Consider the following 21,056-nt stretch of genomic DNA (forward strand, 5'->3'; position numbering starts at 1 on the left):
TTCAGTGGTTTCTAACAAGTGACTTACTGATTTTTAATGAGGGTGCTTTTCCTGTTGTTAGGTGTTTATAGAGGATTTGCTCATTTCATTACAGTGAATGAAGAGACCTTACTTCTCCAGAGTGATTATCGAACCCAATAACCAGCTGTTTTGAATGCCTAGGACCACTTCCCTAAAAGGCATAATTTTTGAAAACCCTATTTTCTTTTAGGTTTTCTTGTTCACAGGTCTAGATAACTCAGATAATTTTGGATTTTCCAGGATATCCCTGATTTCAGTTTTATTTGTTTTAGTAAATATCAATTGTTTAAAGCATCACTGAATGTTATTTGAATTCTTATACCTTTTCTTTCTTGAAGTATCATCTAAATGGACTAAGCAAATATGGCCCCTGATCACATCACTTTCCCTAGTTTTATTTCTCAAATGTGTTCATTGTGTCCATAGAAAATGAATAGTCATTTTCTGACAAATAGGGTATTCAGTCAACTGATAAACAGAGAAAGGTTTGCAGTCAGCTGTTTCTCCTTTGTAAAATAGAACTCATGAAGTTTTATAGTAGAATGAAAATAGCAATAAACATGGGATACACTTGGGAGAACGTCAATAAACACAAAACAGTAATATTAGGAATTTACTGAGTAAATTTATCTGCTAAATACTTTGCCTGAATTATCTCATTTTACCCCCCTTCAGCAACCCTCTGAGCTAGCTAATATTAGTACCACCAACTGCCAGAGAGGTGATAGAGGAACAGAGATTCAGCCACATGCTCAGGTTTGGTGAGCCTTTGGAATGAAGGTTCATACTGAGACTCAATCTGCAGAGCTTGGGCTCTTAACCCTTGGATACTGACCACAGTTTCCTGAGAAATTTTGTAAACATGATTTTATTTTTCCCACCCAACAATCATGTTACATGTAATAGTGAAAATGTAATATAGGCTAAGTACCTTTTAAATTTAAATTTAAATAGTGAGGCTGCTAGCCTCACTAACAATCTTTCAAAAACTGTCTGTTAACTTTGTATACCTGGAAAGCTAAAAAGTAATGGTTATTCATCACTCTTGAGAAAAAAATATACATTCTAAACAAAGTCAGAAGAAAGTCTAAATTATTGGACTGTAAATTCAAAGTGGTGGTTCTCAACTAGGGGTGATTTGGAGACATATTTGATTGTCCAACCAAGATGGGGTGGGGGTTGCTATAAACATCGAATGGGTAGAGCCCAGGAATGCTAGTAAACATCATGCAATGACAATGCATGCAACAGCCCCCTACCGCAAAGAATCATCTGGCTCCAAGTGTGCTGAGGTTAAGAAATCCAGAATTAAGGCAACAAAATAGTTTCATTTACACTATTAAAATTATATACTAGTAAACACTATTAGAATTATCCAAGTAATTACAAATGCTGAAATGTGATGCATTCAATAAATTCATGAAGCTAATGGTCTGGCATATTGAGTCTAATAGTATATTTTGGTGAGTTCTAAAACATATGGTGTTTTGCTGGTGTTTAGACTCAGGTTCTTGATTAACTGGCAGAGTACTAGATATTTAAATATTTTAGGAGCCAGCATACATCTTGAGAGTATCTGCATCTCGTAAAGAAACACATTGATAGGGACTTGTAGGTAGCTCAGTCAGCTGAGCTTCTTTTTTTTGGATTCCAGTCAGGTCATGATCTGGTTGTGGGATTGAGCCCCACATCAGGCTCTGCACTCAGTGGGGAGTCTGCTTGGATTCTTTCTCTTTCTCTCCTTCCTCTGGTCCCCTCATGTGCTCTCTCTCTCTCAGATAGATAAATAAAAAACAACAACAACAACAAAGAAACTGGTTGATGGCTCAGGACTCAGTCTTACTCTGTTGAGAAGGAGGTTCCTTAGTTACTAGGGGTTTTGTTTCTTGATTGCTTTGTCCTTAAAACCCTGATATCTGCTCACTGGCACTGCAGTGAACATCCCAGTGAGACTGGGATACTTTTCTCCCAACAACTTGAATAATCTTGAGTGAAAACCTTTATATCTGAATTCTAAATAAAAGGATCTGGTCTATAAAATTAACACCATTAGCATAAAATCTAAAAGTAATTTTGTTTCAAAAATTCTGAGTATGTACATTAGATGACAAATGTTAAAATTCAGTTCATTCTTTCATTCTGCTTCTCTTTTTGAATAATTCCATACTAAAGCCATTAGGAAGGGCAGAACAAAAGAAGTGTCTAGTGATGGCTCAGAGGGATGTGTTGAAAGCCAGGAAAAGCAAGTAGGGCATACACACTGGGGATGGCAAGGAAGGAGGGAAGGTAGCCTAGTGAGAGATGTGTGGGCCTAACTGGTTAAAGTTGGCTTCTGCACAGTGAGGCAGGCTAGTGGAAAAAGTAGGTTGAGGAACATATCTCAGCATGTGTAGTCAGAGCTCAAGCAGCGTTAAGAGGGGATCTGTGTAGAAGGGCTTTCCAGCACAGGGTATTGATACTCAAATAGACTGAGAAATGCAAAAAGAAAATGAAATAATGCTTTAGAAATCTTGATGAAAAATTATTAACAACCAGGAATTCTGTACCCAGCCAATCTATCAATCAAACATCAGAAGAGAATTAAGTTATTTTTAGATAGGTAAGGTCTCAACAGGCTTCCTCCATTTACTCTTTTTCAGAAAGCTATAAGAGGATGAGTTCCAGCAAATGAGATAGTGCAGCATAGGGAATAGGAAACTAAAGACCCAACACAGAAATAGGGAGAAGGGAACCCCTGCCATACATGAAGGGAGAACTCAGGATAGGAGCTGAGTAGAGGGAAAACAGTCCAGATGGGAGCAGGTCAGATGTCTCCAAATTTCTTCATGAAGGAGATACTGATAGACTAATTGATGTAAATGGATGTCTTGGGAGGAGATTTAGAAACTGACAAAGAGTTCATGGTCAAGGAAATGATAAATATAGAGAACATTAAAGACATGAAACAACAAAACTTACTAATTCCAGAAAAGCAGGAATCCAAGCAAGAAAGGAAAAATAATCACATTTTACTACATGGCACAGTTGTGAAAAGTGTTCATAATCATTATAACGCAAACACTGAATATTGATCTAACTGGAATGATCACCTAACAGGATTGGAAGAATGGGGCAATGGGAAGGATGCAAGTATGTGTAGTTGTGGTGGAGATGGTGGGGTGGGAGAGTTGAAAGCAAATTCTTCATGATTTACATATTACATCAGGAAATAATATTTTTAAAAATTGGAAATATTAAGAATTGGCTAAACTGGAATGTTATTTAGAGATGTAGTTAAAGTAACATTGTCTGTACTAAAATGGGAGTTGCTTTCAACTACTTTCCCTTGGCAATTTCGTCATTTCAGTTTGAGCTGATCTGACTCCCAGCTTGTAGCACCTGCATCTCCTGCCTACAGGTTTTCTCAGACCTCCAGAACCCACTTTGCCTAAATACCCTAAGTGCTAGAGAAATAACGGTCCAGGAACTGCCTTCCACCAGTGAACTACAAAGTAGGTTATAAATACCCCAGCTTTTTAATTCCTTGGGTCGGATACCTCTGGGGTGAAGGGGATTCTAAATCATTTCTCAGAATTCTCCAGCAGGATTAAGTTGCTCACAGAGGTAATTTCCTGGGTAAGATTTCATTTTTTAGTTTTCTTCTCTGTCCTGTCTTACTTCACCAATGCCCCACCAGTGTTTCTGGGATTACCTGCCACGTAAATGACTTGCTCAAGTCACTGTTGCAAAATTTGCTTCAGGGAGATCTTATACTGAGACAGCTAAAAAAGATAAAAGGGAATATCTCTGAGGAAAAAGAAATGGTAGGGAGAATGGACTACTTAAGCCATGACCCATGAATCTATTTGAATTTTTTTTCCCCTAAAACACTCCTAGTAGGAAATTGACGTTTCTGCTTGAATTGCTAAAGAGAACTTATCAAAGTTGAACAGAACTTCCTTTGCCAGCCTACTTAGACTTTCAGGCTTTTTCAGAGATGTAAGGCTTGTCCTCAGCTTCCAGTTCAGAAAAGAAAATTGTCTGGAAGGTCAGTGCTGTACTCTGTCCATAGTCCATGGTTATTGAATTTAAAAAAGTAGACATCCATAGGCACAAACTGTATTCAAACCCCGGGTGTCTTTTTATTGTTTCTGGTTCTTGAAAGAGCATTAGTTGGAATCCTTTCAAAATGTTTAATTCCTTGAAGATGAAAATAAAGCATTCTTGAGGCCAACTTTTCTCTGAAATAATTTAAGAAGATGTAAAATGGTCAAGTAGTTCAATCCATCTTGGGTTTCTAGCATTCTCCTTCTCTCTCTTTTTCTCAATCTCCTGGGTGCATTGAAATGGTGCTACCTTCTACTCAAGTCAGATCTCCATCAGCAGTAAATTAATGGTGAGGAGATGGTAAGAAGAGAAGGGAAAATAGTCACCTGTATTCCTCAAAGCCCAGTCATGTTACCCTAACATCCTGACAGCTTTTAACAGACGTCCTATATTATATTTCAATGTCTACTAGTATCTTTGATCCATTGACTTGCACATGTATTCAGCAGCTGTTTCCTTATAGCTTTTTGAAACCTTCACCAACTCAGAATCCCAGATTGCCAGTTCTCCCTAGGACATGACTTCATGTGGACACATCCTGAACTCTATTCCTCTAACACCAAATGAAATGCCAAAGCCAACTCAGGGTCAATGTCTGCCTGTCCCTCAGGTCCAGGCAGAGCACCACAGAATGCTGCTGGCCACAGATGAAGTCCTCTAAGAAAAAATAAATAAGCTGAGGTTAGCAATCCATCATTCAACCATGACACTTGTGGACTGAGAAATTGTGAACCAGAAATGTCTTCTAAACCAGAGACTTAGCAATATCATTGAGTCTTTATCACTGGGAAATATGTTTCCAGTTGCTTTTATTGGTGGTTATGATGAATTTGTTCTACCCAGACACACTTCTTACTGTCATCCAAGTAACCAAATGAATAAGCACAGCAAAATAACTGGCTAGAGAATCCCACAGGTGACATTGGTCCCTGGGGGGCTCAGCTCTCCAAACCAGTGGCTCCTTTGGCAGCTATTTTTGGACTATTTACTATAAGGGACATTCCAGTTATCTCCATCCCTTCATGAAGACTACTCTTTCTTGGCCCTCTTTTTATTTTCCTTATCTTCTAGGCCTTTCTTTCTCTGCCTCCCCTGCCTCTAGCCAGTCTGGACTTCCTGGTACACCTGCAACTCAAGCACTGCTCAAGTCTTCATAAGCTCTAAGAGTGACCCATAGTTACTAGTAGAAAAATCAGAAGAGATACTACGTAGTCATCCTGGAGTACTAGAAACTACTTTCTGCAAATTAGATAGTTGGTAAATGCAGGGTTTTCCTGAAATTTCCTGTAGGCATCCACAAGGCCAAACCTAAGGAGCACTTCCAGTGTTCTTGCAGAACAGACACACTCCAAGGCCAAGAGATAGTGCAACCCCTGAGTAACAGGCTTTGTTTAATAATATTTCCTAGGAAGAGTTTGTTCCTTTCTCAGAATAGTGGAGCAGAAAACCTATCTAGGTTCTGGCTGGTGTCTATAGAATATCACATTTGAACCTGCATATATTAATATTGTTGGAAGTCTATAAAATACATTATGAATTTCAGATTGCTCATATTCAGATTACATTGGTTGTAGATAACGTTTTGGAATTTGAGTCTGCTCCCTCCCCATCCTTTTCTAACCCCGGTCCTTCTAATCCCCTCTTCTAAGACTCTGAGCCTGAGTATATGAGAGTTTAAACATATTTTTAATTTTAACTTTCATTGTCACTGTCCTTTCAGAGTCATGCAGCAGGCTGCATTGGAAGGATTCCTGCCAGGGATTCAAAACACCAATGTTTTAGTACAAACTACTGTCACCAGATGTGGGACTTTAGGTAAATCAGTAAAGACCTCCATTTTCTTAAGAAAATGTAAAATGGGTGCTTATACTGGACCATTTTAAGGGTTTTCTCATTTTAACATCTTGACAATAATTCCAGTATTTGTCATTAAAACTGCTATGAGTAGATTTGGAACACTTCTATAATCTTTACAAAGTGCAGCTGGACCATAAAAAGCCCTTTAGTGTTACCCCAAACACAAACTGAACTGCGTGGAATACCATATAAGCTTTATTTGTAATTTTAGTGCTTATAATTTTAGTCCCCAGTTCTCTCATTTAAATATGAATTTAAAACTTTCAAAATGATTAAGAACTATGATCTTATAAACTGTATTTTTACTATCATATTTTATTATTACAAAGTGATTTCCAAGAAGGGTCATTCTGCTGCAGAGAACTTCTGGGCCCACATTTATTTCCTTTATACCACGACTTAACCCCATGTGAAGCAGAGGGAGTCCCTGATTTACTTTGGTTGGGTCAGCAGTGTCTTGGGGGAAGATGGACAGTCCACATGGAGTAGGGGTGAGATTGCCCCCCCACATCAACTTTATTCCTAATCACTAAAAAAAATCAGGTGAGGTTGCCATTATTCTAATCTCTAAGTTTTTGCATATAATCAGACTTTAGTTTCTTATTTTTCTCCTAACTTACTTATAATAATTTCCTCATTCTTCTTGTAGTATCACAAAAATCTGTAATTATAAGCTAGTTGAAGAAAGACTATATCATGTTCAGTGTTTAGAAATGTCAGATGCCTGGTTAGTGATCAGAACTTAGTAATAATAGTAATTGATGGAAGTATTAACATAAATGGCTAAGAAACAGCTCAACAGTATCAGAACAAAAATGTTTGTTCTTTCAGTTATAAATATTGTTATATTTAGTAATATAGTCATATGTAATTATATATGATAATAATAATATAATTATTATATTTAATAATAAATAAGGGGAAAGCTTTGGATAATAATCAATAATGCCAAGGACAATTGGGATATATTTTAACATAGTTGAATTGCAAAGCCATTATTTAACAGCATTGCTTTGGTTTTTGCCTCACAATTGGGAGCAAACAAAAATATGAATGTGTGTATTTAGTAAAGGCTGTGTTGAGTAACAGTTATAAATGGGCTCAGGGTCAATGCCAGAGTGAGAAGCCAATGCAAATGAATGGCCTGGTGGTCCAGAGAGAGCTCAGAGCCTCTATGTTGCATATCAACACAAATCTTGAGTAAGGTCTTTAGCCAGTTGACCCTTGCAGGGCACTCAAACCCATTCTTGGTGATCTCTGGCTAGACCAAATTAGGAATGTTGGGGTAGCATGACTTAATTTAAAAGGAAAGAAATACAATTCCATCTTCTGGCATGGTCTACAAACCAGTGCTGGATCTTAAGCATCCCTTAGACCACCAGTGTGACACCCAATCACTTCTTTCTCATATCCTCCAGAAAATCCATGCTAATGATTCAATGAAGGGAAATCACCTTCTTCTCCCTCCAGAACCTCAAAAGACTTTCCTAATTTTGTTATTCTTTCAGGCTCTGGGATCTTCCTTCCTCCTGTAATAGACTAATTCCGGGAAAAACCCCACTGCAGAGTCTTTCACACACACCCTTCCCCCACCTCAGGATAGAGTGCAAATTCCTTAAACCCAGAGTTAGTCAGGAGATAAACTTTGCCTCCGGGCTCATTTCTTAACTCCCTTACCCAAGGAACCCTTTGCCCCAGGCAAATCAAACCAGCAGCAAATCCCTGGACTTGACAGCCTGTATTGCTTTTAATCACTTTAATCAAGCTGCTTTTGCACAGCCTGCCTCCTTATCTCCTTGGAGTACTTCAGTGCATCCTTTAAGACCTCAATGAGTATGATGGTATCAAAACCATCTGTTGATATGTCGTCAGCTGATGGAGGGTAATTGTTATTATATTCATGCCTGTTTTGCCCTTCAGGTTTTGTCTCTTATTGTTCCTCTTGGCCTTTCTATTGTTTTGCTATGCCAAGTCTGAGGCTGTGGCTCTTCCTGTTGTGGAGAGGTCCCTTCCCTGTCCCCAAACCTGTTCTTCACAGGACTGGCTAATTCATCCTTCAGCTCTCAGCTTAAATGTTACCTCTTCAGAAAGGCAGTCCCTATCGTCCAGATCTATGCCCCCCCCCCCATCCTCCCAATCTTTCTCTTGTTGGGTCCCCCCAAAATTGGGTACCTTAATAATGGGTCCGTGATTAAAGGAGCGAGACTGATATAAAGCGAAAGTCAAGCAAAGCTTTATTTCACACCAAGCATCAAGAATCAGACCGGCCGTCAAACAGACCGGTTGGGGCCGCCCCTACAGAGAGGAGGACCCCTCCCTGCTTTCCAGACTAACTTTTATAGAGCAAAGGCCATGTGGTTGGACCTGGCCACGCACAGGTGGCCAATGAGATTGTAACACACACAGGAAACTCCACAGTGATGGTAGGCGACCAATTGAATTACAATTTACCCTAGTAGACATTTGAACCAGCCTATCACCTCCTTCAGAATTGGCGCCCAAAAGGGGCCCAAAGGGCGGGGCCCATACTCCTTGGTAGTTAGGAGACAGTATGCGCCCCCTTGATTGAATACCTCCACCTGGTCTGACCCACCCTTGTATTTGGACTTTGTTACCTGGGACCGGTTTCCGGACTTGCTTTTAAGTAAGTTCCCCTGGGGCGCAGGGGGGTGCCAATCTAAGTTTTACAGCAAAATGGCAGTTCAACCAGGGTGGGGCCGCTCTAGTTGAATAGGCCCTTACACTCATCCTATTTCATTTCTATTGAAGCGTTCATAACCATCAAAAATGGTCTTGTTTATCTCCATGTTCATTTGTTCCCATCTTCAGTTCTCCCACCCCATTACTAGAACATATGCCTGGGATGCAGTAACCTTGTCTTCTCATTCACTCATTTAGCCTAGTGTCTATAATGGTGCTTGACACAGGGTAGGTATCAGGAAATATCTTTGGAATTATTGTGTTATATGTAGGGTTTGCAACTGGAAGAAGGGGTGTAAATACAGTTATGAGCAAAGGTTTTCTGGTGAGTGAAAATAAGAAGGTAGGCATCCTAAACAACCTCGCCCCATTCCCACCTCTTCAGCAGCTCTGTCCTGAGTCATTTCAATGTTTTACCTTTTGTTTTTCACAGCTGTCTTTGTATGTCCAGAATGTGATAAACACCTAACCTTTTCAAGGCCTTTTAGATAATATTCATTGGAGCCAAACCATTTAGGTTCATGTTTCAGTTCTGTCCCTATATGACCTTGGGCAAGTAATTTAAGCTCTGTGTGCCTTAGTTTTCACATCCATGAAATGATGCCTGCCTCATGGGACTGTTAGGATGATTACAATAATATATGCAAGACACTCATAAAGTGGCCTTAATAAGTACAAATACATGTTAGTCATTAATATTAGTTATTTTCTATCATGTGGAGGGAGGACTCAAATGAGAGCAGCAGGACATTTGCTTCCAGAAATTCAAAACAATATAATTTATTAATTATACAGTTAGATATTTATAATACACACATACATAGGAAATATGAAAGTTATTTAGAGTACCTCCATGATTTTGTGTTGATGCTATAAATTTTTTTAAAATAGTTTAACAAAACCCATCTTGCATTTTTATATTTTAAAATAGAATAATCATATCAAAATCTCAAGCATCTAAAAAGTTGTAAAAACCATGATTCAAGTCAACAATTATGTGTTTTGAGATTTGATGGGTAAACATGATTTCATTTTTCTGTGGAGAATTTACTCTGTTCCTTTCTGGCTTTTTCAAGGTTTTCGAAAGTGATCGTGCCTCTTGGCAGCTGCAACTTACTCTTTTCTGTTTCCAGTATGTTCTCAGCTTCACCTTAAATAAAGTACAGAAATATGTAAGGTGACAAAAAGATCTTTAGTATTTCATGAAAAAGCCAAAATGCCATATTCCAGTGGCAAGTGGGAACACTATGTGGAGGCATGCCTCTAAATCTCACACTTAAATATTTCACCTGTTGGCCTCAGAGGAAGCCACCTCCCAGAGGAAGGTCATTTTTCCTTTGGGAGGAAAAAGGAATTCTGAAGACAGAGCGAGAGATCAGTCAGAGGCACCTGGATGGCTCAGTCGGTTAAGCCTCTGCCTTTTGCTCAGGTCATCCTGGGATCAAGCCCCAAAAAGGGCTCCCTGTTAAGCAGGGGGTCTGCTTCTCCCTCTCCCTCTGCCCCTCCTCCCTGCTTATGTTCTTTTTCCTCTCTTTTTTAAGTAAATAAATAAATAAATAAATTTTTGAGAGATCAGATGCCATAGGTTTTACTTGACAGAAGACAGCATTTTAAAATATAGAAAAGAGGGACGCCTGGGTGGCTCAGTTGGTTAAGCAGCTGCCTTCGGCTCAGGTCATGATCCCAGCCTCCTGGGATCGAGTCCCACATCAGGCTCCTTGCTCAGCAGGGAGCCTGCTTCTCCCTCTGCCTCTGCCTGCCATTCTGTCTGTGCTCGCTCTCTCTCCTTCTCTCTCTCTGATAAATAAATAAAAAAAATCTTAAAAAAAAAAATAAAATAAAATATAGAAAAGAATACCAAGTAATATCTTTTTCCTTGAAGGAACGTCAGGATGATAAGCATAAGTTGTGTTTGGAGGGGTGTAGGATGGAGAAGAAAAATACAGTGTTTGCTATACTGCCCCTTAATATGTAAGTGACATGAGAGAAAATAAAGCTTAATAAAGCTTTTTATTATTTTTCAGGAATACTAATCTTTTACCTGAAACCAATTGTAAATACCCAAAATAATATTAAATGTTCTTTAGTCCTTATACCTATATACACACAGCGTAAGAATTTTTATAAACAATTCCTCTTTAAAGTGACAGCTAGTAATTTCTTAGGCCCAGTTGAATACTAATTAGCAAAATTTTAAAAAACATTGTATACATTGTTGACATTCTACAAACTTTCTTTGGGAATGAAGGCAAATGTTTCTTTTTAAGTACTTCTCTTTAAGCACACCATTAATTTATACTCCAGACTGAATACGCTGGCTGCAATTTTCAAATTATAACATTTCAACCATCTGCAATCATCTTTTTTTTTTTTTTTGCCTCAGTTTTGAATAGAAAGCAAAAATAATTATAAATTATATGTAATTAGACACAGGGCACCTGGGTGTCTCAGTTGGTTAAGCATCCGCCTTTGGCTCAGGTCATGATCCCAGGGGGTCCTGGGATCCAGCCCCACATGGGGCTTGCTCCTTAGTGGAGCCTGCTTCTTCTTCTCCCTCTGCCCATTCATGCGGTCTCTTGCTCACTCTCTTTCTCAAATAAATAAGTAAGATCCTTTAAAAAATGTAATTAGACAGGAATTTAATGACAGACTAAATAAATGTTCCCATGTGATGGTGCCTCACATATGACAAATTTTCATGTGTTTGCAGAAAGGCTGACAATAAAGTCCATCAAACAAGGACTGTATATCTTGGGTTGGTTTGTCACTAGTTAACAGGGCTAAATGTTATAATCTAAACTTTAAATACTCCAAGTTTCCTGGTAGATTATAAAGTTGTATTTTTTTAAAATAGGAAATTCCTACCTGTCTTTAAAGTTTAAAATTGTATGTTCTGTGGACTCTGGTGCACCTGTAATAAAATTACTTCCCAAATATACAGTCATGATATTACTAGAAAATAAACTTGTTCTCTATTAGTAGTATGTTTAAGTGAATGCTGTGTAATAGACTTGATATTTAATACTGCATATTAATTTTTATGAGGACACTAGAATTCTAATGTCCATATAAGCAATGAGCAGAGTTGAAATCAGACTAATGAATTCTTAAGCAGATGAGTAATATGAAACTGAACAGGTTATTGAAATGGGTTTTAACATTGGTAAATCAGTTGTATAGTAAGTTTCCAGCTTAAAATGGGACTGTACTCCAAAATTTAATCTGTAGATAAGTGTTTTAGAACTCAGAATACATTTTACCATAGTGATAATGCAATAAATCACTTGCTAGGCCACCAGCAAAAATGTTTAGTCCACAGTATAGGTGAACGGTGATAATAGTAGTGCTTGACCCCAACAGACCTTTTAGCAGAGTTTCTGTGTGGAAAATGTATTTCCAACTTCAGTGGGAATTTTTAAGAACATATAATCCTTGTATCTCCCTAGGCCTGGGAAAAAGATGTTCTACTCCCTACTCCAATACCTGCAGAGAAGTCTGCACTTCCTCCTTTCCTGTACCACATCAGTCCCCACAGAGCTTTAGTGACAGTGGTGTACACAGATAGTCCAGGAGAGGAAAGGATGCCAAAAATGAAGGCTTGGGAAAGCACAGTTTCCAATATGCTTTGGGTTGAAGGCTCAAGAAGAAGAGACACAGGGGCCCTCACGAGAGCGTCTTTCTGGTACAGGGCTGGCTTCTGGGGCAGAGGTGCTATTTTCTAGGGCAATAAAAGGGGGAGTTCTGGGAGAGCAGCATGGTGCAGTGATCATTTAACAACCAGCTCTCCAGGGAAAAATATGTAATTGCTTCTCGGCCTTTGGCTAAGATCAAATGCAGGGAAAAAATGTATATAAGTTTATTGTGAACATAAGTTTATTATAAATTTTATTTTATAAAACAAATGTAGCACATAATTTATAAAAAATAATAAAATGTTCAATATATTTTATTATAAATTTCACATAGCAAATGGATGGATTCTCATAGAATGTTTTTATTGACTTTTGTTGAACTCTTATATTCATAACTAATCTATAGTTGCAAATGATGAGAGAGTATAATTCCAACACGAATGATGGTTGTTATTTTCATTTACCCTAACAAATAGGAGAGAAATGGAAACAGTGACAAATGTTGGAACTTTTTTCTGTGGGAATGATGTAAACACCTTGGATGAATCAGATAATAGTTTTTAAATGTCAGGAGAATATTTCCTCAGTTGTTTATACTATTCACAATGTAATGGCTACTGACACAACAAACATTTAAGCATAATCTGCATTATTAACATTTGCTTCATCACTTCCTTAAATCTAGACTATTGGTTGGCAAGCTTTCTTAAAATGGGCCAGATAGTAAATATTTTAGGTCTGTGGGGCCTTATATCTCTGTTGCAGTCACTCAGCTCTGTCATGGTAATGGAAACACATCCATAGAGAATTCACAAATGAATGGGCATGTCTGTGTTTTAATAAAACTTTACTTTCAAAAACATGTGACCACCCTGCAGGCCACAGTTTGCCGAACCCTGACCGAGACAGTTAACAAAATAATGTCAGGCCTTGATTTGGTGTTTGCAGATTCCATGGTGTAAATACTCCCACCATGACCAACTTCAGGCTACCAATGGGATGCCACTGAAGTTGGAGTTATATGTGTTCTCTTATTGTGTGTGTATATTGTATCTTTATTTCTACCATACAGATACAATAGATATACTAAGACAGGTATACATAACCAGAGTGCAGATAATAATAGTAAAATAATGAAAAACTGATTAAGTTCTGAGTATTTATTGCCATTGTTAAAAACATAATTTAATATTTTTTGTAATTTATTTAATTATAACTTTATCTAATATAATGTTTAACAATGACTATATTTAATAACCAGCTTACAAATTCCTGAAAATTTGATAAGTCATTTCTTGTGAGCTGGTATGAGCTGACTCCAGCATATTGCATGAGAGGGAACAGAAATGTTGGTCACTGGTAGCTCTGGGAGTGGGGTCTTGTCAGGATCATAAATCAAGGGGTCATAAGAAGACGATCCTTGAACCAGAAAAAAATCAGGAATATACTCTAGTTTATCAAAGACTGACCTTTCATTCTTTGTAGAAGGGTTCCATATCCTAAGTCATACTGGTAGGTGAACACAAAGCTTAATGGAATAATAGGGAAGAGGAAGGCTGGCTTCTTCCTTCTTATTGCTCTGGTTCAAAAACAAAAAGAAAAAATATCAGTGACCTATAAATACATATCTGTAAACACAATGAAAAAAAATTACCTTCTTTTTGGAATAATGTCCACCATTTTAGGAGTTACTTAGTTCATTTGAATCATCTATGGAAATAGGATTTTCTTACTCATAAGGCCTCACCACATACTGCAGTTCTCAAGGGCAGAATCTATGACTTTTCCCACTTTTATTTGATGTTGATACTCAGATTACTCATTTAAAAAATGGTTAAGTATTGATATCTGTCCTTTAGGGATTATGGAGATCATTTTGCAGAGGCCTTCTTCTGTCTTGGTGTCAACTTATATAATGGAGACAAAGATGGGAGAAATCTGAGAAACTAGAGGTAGAATGAACTATTTCTACCCTGGTTCTACCGTCACTTCCAAGTACTAACCCATAACGGGTTATTGTGTTTACATATACACCATTGGGACCAAAGTCCTATCTTGGCCAACTTGATAGTAATAAGCTAATGTCAAAAACAAAAAAGAAGCAAATTAAGAAAAATTTAAAGTAAATAGCAAACATACCCAGCTGTTAAAGAGATGGCTGCAATGCCAAAAAAAGTTCCAAAATATTTAAGGAATTCCCGAGACCAAGCAATCTGCAAGGCCATTTGTCTTTCTCTCATTTCATTCTGCATCATTAGCTGCCTTTCCAGCTGAGGATGAAACAAATGACAGTCTGGTTACTCATTTTTTCATTCTGAGCACAGAGTTAATAATCTGCTTTTCCAGGGGATTTTCCTTCTTCAATTGCTTTGCTTTGTCTTTTCTTTTCTTTTTTTTTTTTTTTTTTTAAATCTCAGTAGACTTTAACTAAAGTTCCTCTGGATAGCTATCTCCATCATCTTGGCAGTGAAATCTTGGAATGTATGTAGAATGGATGTGATATTCTTCTTCTGTGTCCCAAGGTCTCGAATGCATGTGGCCTGGAGCTTTTATTCAACTCTAAAATATATGTTCAGCCTATTGTGTCACATGTGAGAAAAGATCTATGTGCCTTTAAATGAAGGTACATCTTTCTGATCTTAATTACAACTTGTACTGAAATCATTTTATCCAACTGCAAATTGACATTCATTTGGAGTAGCAGGTCCTTATCATATTATGATATGAGGGGAGAGGGTATTATTCTGAGACATCAGTGGAGATTTTTCTTTGCCACTATTCTCTTGATGCCTCAAGTCTTTTGTTACTTTAGTGAGTGTCTTTCCCTGCATTTGAGCAGAAAGCAGGTATAGCCCAGAACACAGGAGACTGGATTTCTGGATAGATTTTTAGAAAACACACAAGAGAAGCAATAGTCTATTATTTTGAGAAAGACTCGAGAAAGAAAATTGTTTTTTAAAGTCTAAAATCTTGGCACTGTGTATCATTAGCAGAACCTAGAGGAGAGCAAGCATAGAATTCGTGATGTAAACCATAGGGTGGGGAGGAATGAGTAGTAACATGACTCAGTTTTCTCTTTTTCCCATCTTTCTACTGTGAGAAGAAACTGGAAGAGGAAGAAGGAGACTTTAGAAAGATGGGGCTTGGTTCCTTGGCTTCTCTTAGGAGTTGAAATTTTGGAGAGTTATGATGAATTTGGGATTTGGGGATCCCTGGAGAGAAAGCACTTGTGGACCTATCTTCTATCAAGAATTTGGGGAAGGGGCAACTAAAGTAGAGCTGAAATGGTTTCAGTGCAGATCTAAGCTTAGATCAGACCTGAGAGAGGCCACTCCAGCTCCCTCAGCCGCCAAGGGGTGTGGAGAATATCTGCAAGGTTCCCATATCAGCCTGAAGAGGGGAACAGAAGGTGGCTGAGAATTGAAAGCAGGTGGCTTAGCAGGTAGTCACCGAAACCTAGAGCCTGGGGACCCCATAAAAGACACTTCAGTAGAGGCCATAAACCAAGCGCTGGGCAGGAAAAGTGGCTGGATGTCAGAGGATTAGCAGCACCCTAGAGGGCAGAGAGATGGCCAAACCAATCTGAAACATGGTGGAACGCCCACAACAGACCACCTGGCACTACACAGGTTGATCAAACAGAAAATAACTACAGAAGCCTCCTCCAACCAGATGTGCCTTCCCTATGACCATGCCACTTGAGATCACTTGGACTCAAAACTAGATTGGTCCAGGAAAAAATGGACAGAGAAGGGAAGGGAGCCAAGCTGAATTCACAAAGAAGTGTGTTAAGATGAAGTAATTGAGTCACTTTAATTTGTCAAAATTAAATTTGCCCTCAGTAGTAGAAATTGAAGTTTATTTTGGGTTCAGTTAGTGAGTAAATAGTGTTTTTGCATACATGATTATTTAGAATGTGAGATTTATCCTTGCTATATTACTTATTTAAAAAACTTAGATGATAGTTCATAGTATCCCTCCAAAGTGATGTAGAATGCATGAATTAATCATTTGTGCTGTTATCAAACGATAGCTGAATCTAGTCATGACACAGATGAATGCAGGATCAGTGGTTCTGAATCTTACTTGCACATTTGTGAGCATCTAGGGAGCTTTTAAAAATCTCAGTGCCCAGGCCCACATATCAGACCAATGAAACCAGAAGGGACCAATGAAACTGGGATCTGGAATTAGGACCAGTCACTAGTATTTTTTAAAGATTGCCAGGTAATTCCAGTGTACAGCTAAGATTGAGAACCACTGCCTGAAAACTCAAAACCTAGGTTTTTCCCACCAAAAATCACACTGAAATATCAGTTTGAAAACTGAACCTCTTGGAACTCTCAAAAGATTGGGGACAGAAGGCTTTTTAAGGCAGTGGAACTCATCTGTATAGTACTGTCATGGTGAATACCTTGCATTTCTCAGAGCCCTTTAAACTTTACAGCACAGAGTGAACCTCAGTGTTAACCTTAATGGAGCATCCAGGATGGGATTTTGGGACAGAAAAAGGACATCAAGGGAAAAACTCATGAAATTTGAATATGAAGTTTATTTAAAAGTGGTATATCAATGTTAATTTCTTAGTTGTGACAACTGTGCCATAGTAATGTAAGATATTATCTGTAGAGTATACAAAAGGTAGAGTATTCAAGAACTTTGTCCTCTTTTTCTATAAATCTAAAACTGTTCTAAAATTTAGTTTAAAAAATGGTTATAAACAAATGTTATATTCTGGGTCTCTTTTACTGATAAGAATTGAGCCATGTATCTCCATGTATCATAGAGAAATTGTGAAAATCAGCAAGATTATGTATCTGTAACAGACTCTGAGCCTAGAGTTTAAAAAAAAATCTACACATACCCTTTCCATTGGCAAAAATTTCCTGACAAAAGGTACCGCTGAGGTATAATTTTAATTATCAATTAGAGCTTTATTAACTACCACATACTTCATAAAGTTATGCTTAAAAATCATAGGTCTAGATCTAAATACATTTAAAATTCAAATTAATTAACAGGGTGTGCCTGGGTGGCGCAGTCAGTTAAGTGTCTGCCTTCAGCTCAGGTTATGATTCCAGAGTCCTGGGATGGAGTCCCAAGTTGCATCCTGCTCTCTGCTCAGCAGGGAGTCTGCTTCCCCCTCTCCCTCTGCCTATCCTCCTGCTTGTGGTCTCTCTCTCTAATAAATAAATAAAATATTATAAAAACCAAATTAGTTAATTTATTACCAAACTTTTTTAGTAGCCTTAAAGGGATAATTATATTGATACAGTTATTAGTTTATCAATAATAGGCATAACATAATTAAGTGTACATTCATTTTTACCCTTCTCCCAATATTGACACTAATGAGAAATAAGAGCAAAAGAGAACATGTACAGTAAGTTTTTTTTAGCAGTCTTTAACCAAAGTATAAATATAAAATTCTTTATCTATTTTATTTTAATTAATTAATTATTTTTAAAGTAATTTTAAAGACTTGTTTATAAGAATGTTTAATTATAATTCTGTAGTCATATGCCCAGTAATAATAACTAAGTCTATATTAATTTTTTTTCCTCCTTTGTTCATTTATTTATTTTTTTATTGAAAATCAATTAACAGGGCGCCTGGGTGGCTCAGTGGGTTAAGCCGCTGCTTTCGGCTCAGGTCATGATCTCAGGGTCCTGGGATCGAGTCCCGCATCGGGCTCTCTGCTCGGCAGGGAGCCTGTTTCCTCCTCCTCTCTCTCTGCCTGCCTCTCTACCTACTTGTGATCTCTCTCCGTCAAATAAATAAATAAAATCTTTAAAAAAAAAAAAAAAGAAAAAAGAAAATCAATTAACATATAGTGTATTATTAGTTTCAGGGGTAGAATTTAGTGATTTGTCTCAGTTGCATACAACACCCAGTTCCCATTACATCAAGTGCCCTTCTTAATGCCCATCACCCAGTTACCCCATCCCTCTACCCACCTCCCCTCCAGCAACCCTCAGTTTGTCTCTTAGGTAAGAGTCTCTTATGGTCTGCCTCCTCTGAGTTCATCTTGTTTTATTTTTCCTTCCTTTCCCTTACGTTCATCTGTTTTGTTTCCTAAATTCCACGTATGAGTGAAATCATATGGTATATGTCTTTCTCTGAGTGACTTATTTCACTTAGCATAACACCCTCTAGTTCTATCCATGTGGTTGTAAATGGCAAAATTTCATTCTTTTTGATGGCTAAGTAATATCCCATAGTATGTATATATGACATCTTCATTATCCATTCATTTGTTGATAGACATTTGAGCTCCTTTCATATTTGTGTTATTGTGGACATTGCTAATATAAACATGAGGGTGCATGTGCCCCTTCTTTTCACTGTGTCTGTATCCTTTGGATAAATACCCAGTAGTACAATTTTTGGTTTTTTTAACCCATTTGAGGAATCTCCATACTTTTTTCAAGAGTAGCTACACCAGTTTGCCTTACCACCAACAGAGTAAGAGGGGAGCCCTTTCTCTTTTAACTTATGCATTTCCAAGTAACAGAAAAGTTGTGTTTTTATTTGCTTAATTGGGCAATGTCAAAAAGTATTCTATGTGTCCTGCCACAAAAGAGATTTATTTTTATCAGAAATGAAAATATTTCTTATTTGCCTTTGTTAAATTAGCAGAAACATTATTGACACCCTCTAAACTAAATGCAAAATCATAATCTCAGGTAAGCATAAAATAAACTAAGATTGTTAAAATAAAGCAACTATAATGAAAGCTGTGACAAGTAGATTTATCCTTAATTTGCTCTACAGATATTTTAAATGCTCAATATCCAGTGAGTAGTTTGGAGAGGATCCAGAAGGGGAAATGAGTAGTAAGTTTGAGCTTTAAAAAAAAAGAGCAATAATTTTTTATGAATGACTTATGAAAATAACAACATAAACAAAATTATAGTAGCATTTAGAAGCTTAAAAGCTTTACTTAAAGCATCTTGTTACACATCTTCCTATAAAGAGTAAACATAATTAAATCCATTTTTACTCCCAGATGTGTGTAAACAGTAAGGTCACCCTAAGTAAAAAATAAAAATGCCAGTTTGGCAAAAACCCTCTGTGTTAAGTCATGGATTCCAAATGTATTGACTTTATTTTTTTTTTTAAGATTTTATTTATTTATTTGACAGACAGAGATCACAAATAGGCAGAGAGGCAGGCAGAGAGAGAGAAAGGGAAGCAGGCTCCTTGCTGAGCAGAGAGCAGCTCGATCCCAGAAATAATGACCTAAGCCAAGGGCAGAGGCTTTAACCCACTGAGCCACCCAGGTGTCCCTGTATTGACTTTCAGTATCGGAAGATGCTAACAAGATGAGCAGAGGCTGGGAAAGAACAAAAGACTATTGACCTTCTCAACCATTATCTTAAAATTCTTTAAAGACCATTCCTAACTGCATCTGCTATAAGCACTAATAACTGAAATTGAAGACAATTCCACAACTTAAATAACAACAGTGAGGGTATTTTCTTTTATCCTGGTTTTCCTCATTTTAAAAAGTACATATTTCATAGTTTGATAATTAATGTTCCACTATGTCAGTCCTAACTGTGCACAAAACTAAAACCTCTATTTTATAATACTTAGAACTAAGAATCTTAGAACCAAAACATGCGGGGTCAAGTCCCGCATGGGGCTTCCCACTCAGCAGGGAGTCTCCTTCTCCATCTGACCCCCCCCCCCTTCTTGTACTCTCTCTTTCTCTTTCTCACTCTCTCTCTCAAACAAATAAATAAAATCTTTTAAAAGAAAAAGAAATTGTAGTATGCTTATTTCTACTTCACTGTGGCAGCTGATACACTACTAATAACAATGTGGCCCACTAGCAAGGTGTTTGGTGCTGTAGTAGTTAGTTACATCAACTTTCCCATCAAACCCTGTGAGGTCTGTCTATGAGTTGAAGAAAACAGAATCCATTCCAACTAGTAGTTTAAACAAAATGACAATTATTGCAGGGTATGTAGCAGCTTAAGAATTTCTGGGGGAGCCATGAGAGTCAATTTGCCTCCTGTACTATTAGGAACAACAGGAGAAATGCTCTGCCGGAACGTGGGGCTCACCTGGGGTAAACCCACAGCTGCCATCTCCTATCGTAGATACTATGGACCAAATGCTGAAACTCCACCTCCACATTCCCAGAATACTAGTCACTTCTGCTACAGGGGTAACAAGAAGATCCAGTGTCTTCTCAGAAATTTACACCACCCACATCCACCTCCGCAGTGTCCTTTGGGCATGCCTACTTGGCAGCTTCAGGTCAGATGTGAAGCTCAACTGCAAAGGAGTCTGAGAAATTCAAATTCAAATTCAAATCTTTGGCTTTTTAGCCTCTGTTGCATTGGCAGGCACTCTCCAAAGGAGTCAGAATGGAACAGAAGTTAAATGATCTGGTCAGCATTAACTGCCAAGGAAGGTATTATCTCAGTTTACAGTTGAGGAAACTGATAATCAAAGTCTGAGTGATTTTCCCTGTGGCCTCACTTATTAAACAGCAGATCTGGGATTCTGACCCATACCTGCCTGTCCCAAAGTCCAAATTTGCAGTCTACTCTAAGTATACTTGGAATAATCAAGTCAGTATAGAAAATGGCGGTGAATGGACTGGGTATGTGATTACCATCTGAAAAGCTGATAGTTTTCCATATTAATTAATGCCAGAATTTTAGAAAGACTGCACAAAGAGCTCTACATTGACCTGGGGTACAAACTGGTCTGAATTATTCTGTTTAAATCTCTTTGAAAGAACCT

General features: G+C 37.8%; 1 protein-coding gene across 7 annotated transcripts in view; it reads right to left on the minus strand.

Annotated features, from left to right (window-relative positions):
* PLGRKT (plasminogen receptor with a C-terminal lysine) overlaps positions 1–21,056 on the minus strand; it is a 75,118-nt gene that overhangs the window by 15,318 nt on the left and 38,744 nt on the right. For 6 of the 7 annotated variants that reach the window (XM_059141965.1, XM_059141964.1, XM_059141966.1 and 3 more), the window contains 2 exons: positions 14,436–14,566; positions 13,766–13,875 (listed from right to left, as the gene is read on the minus strand). In XM_059141965.1, coding sequence (XP_058997948.1) covers positions 13,766–13,875; positions 14,436–14,566 — 241 coding nt within the window. Of the gene's footprint in view, positions 1–9,414; positions 9,815–13,765; positions 13,876–14,435; positions 14,567–21,056 lie in introns of those variants that run through there. The other variant, XM_059141971.1, reaches the window with a different exon arrangement.

The sequence above is a fragment of the Mustela lutreola genome, chromosome 12 (assembly GCF_030435805.1).
Source record: "Mustela lutreola isolate mMusLut2 chromosome 12, mMusLut2.pri, whole genome shotgun sequence".
Taxonomy (NCBI): Eukaryota; Metazoa; Chordata; class Mammalia; order Carnivora; family Mustelidae; genus Mustela; species Mustela lutreola.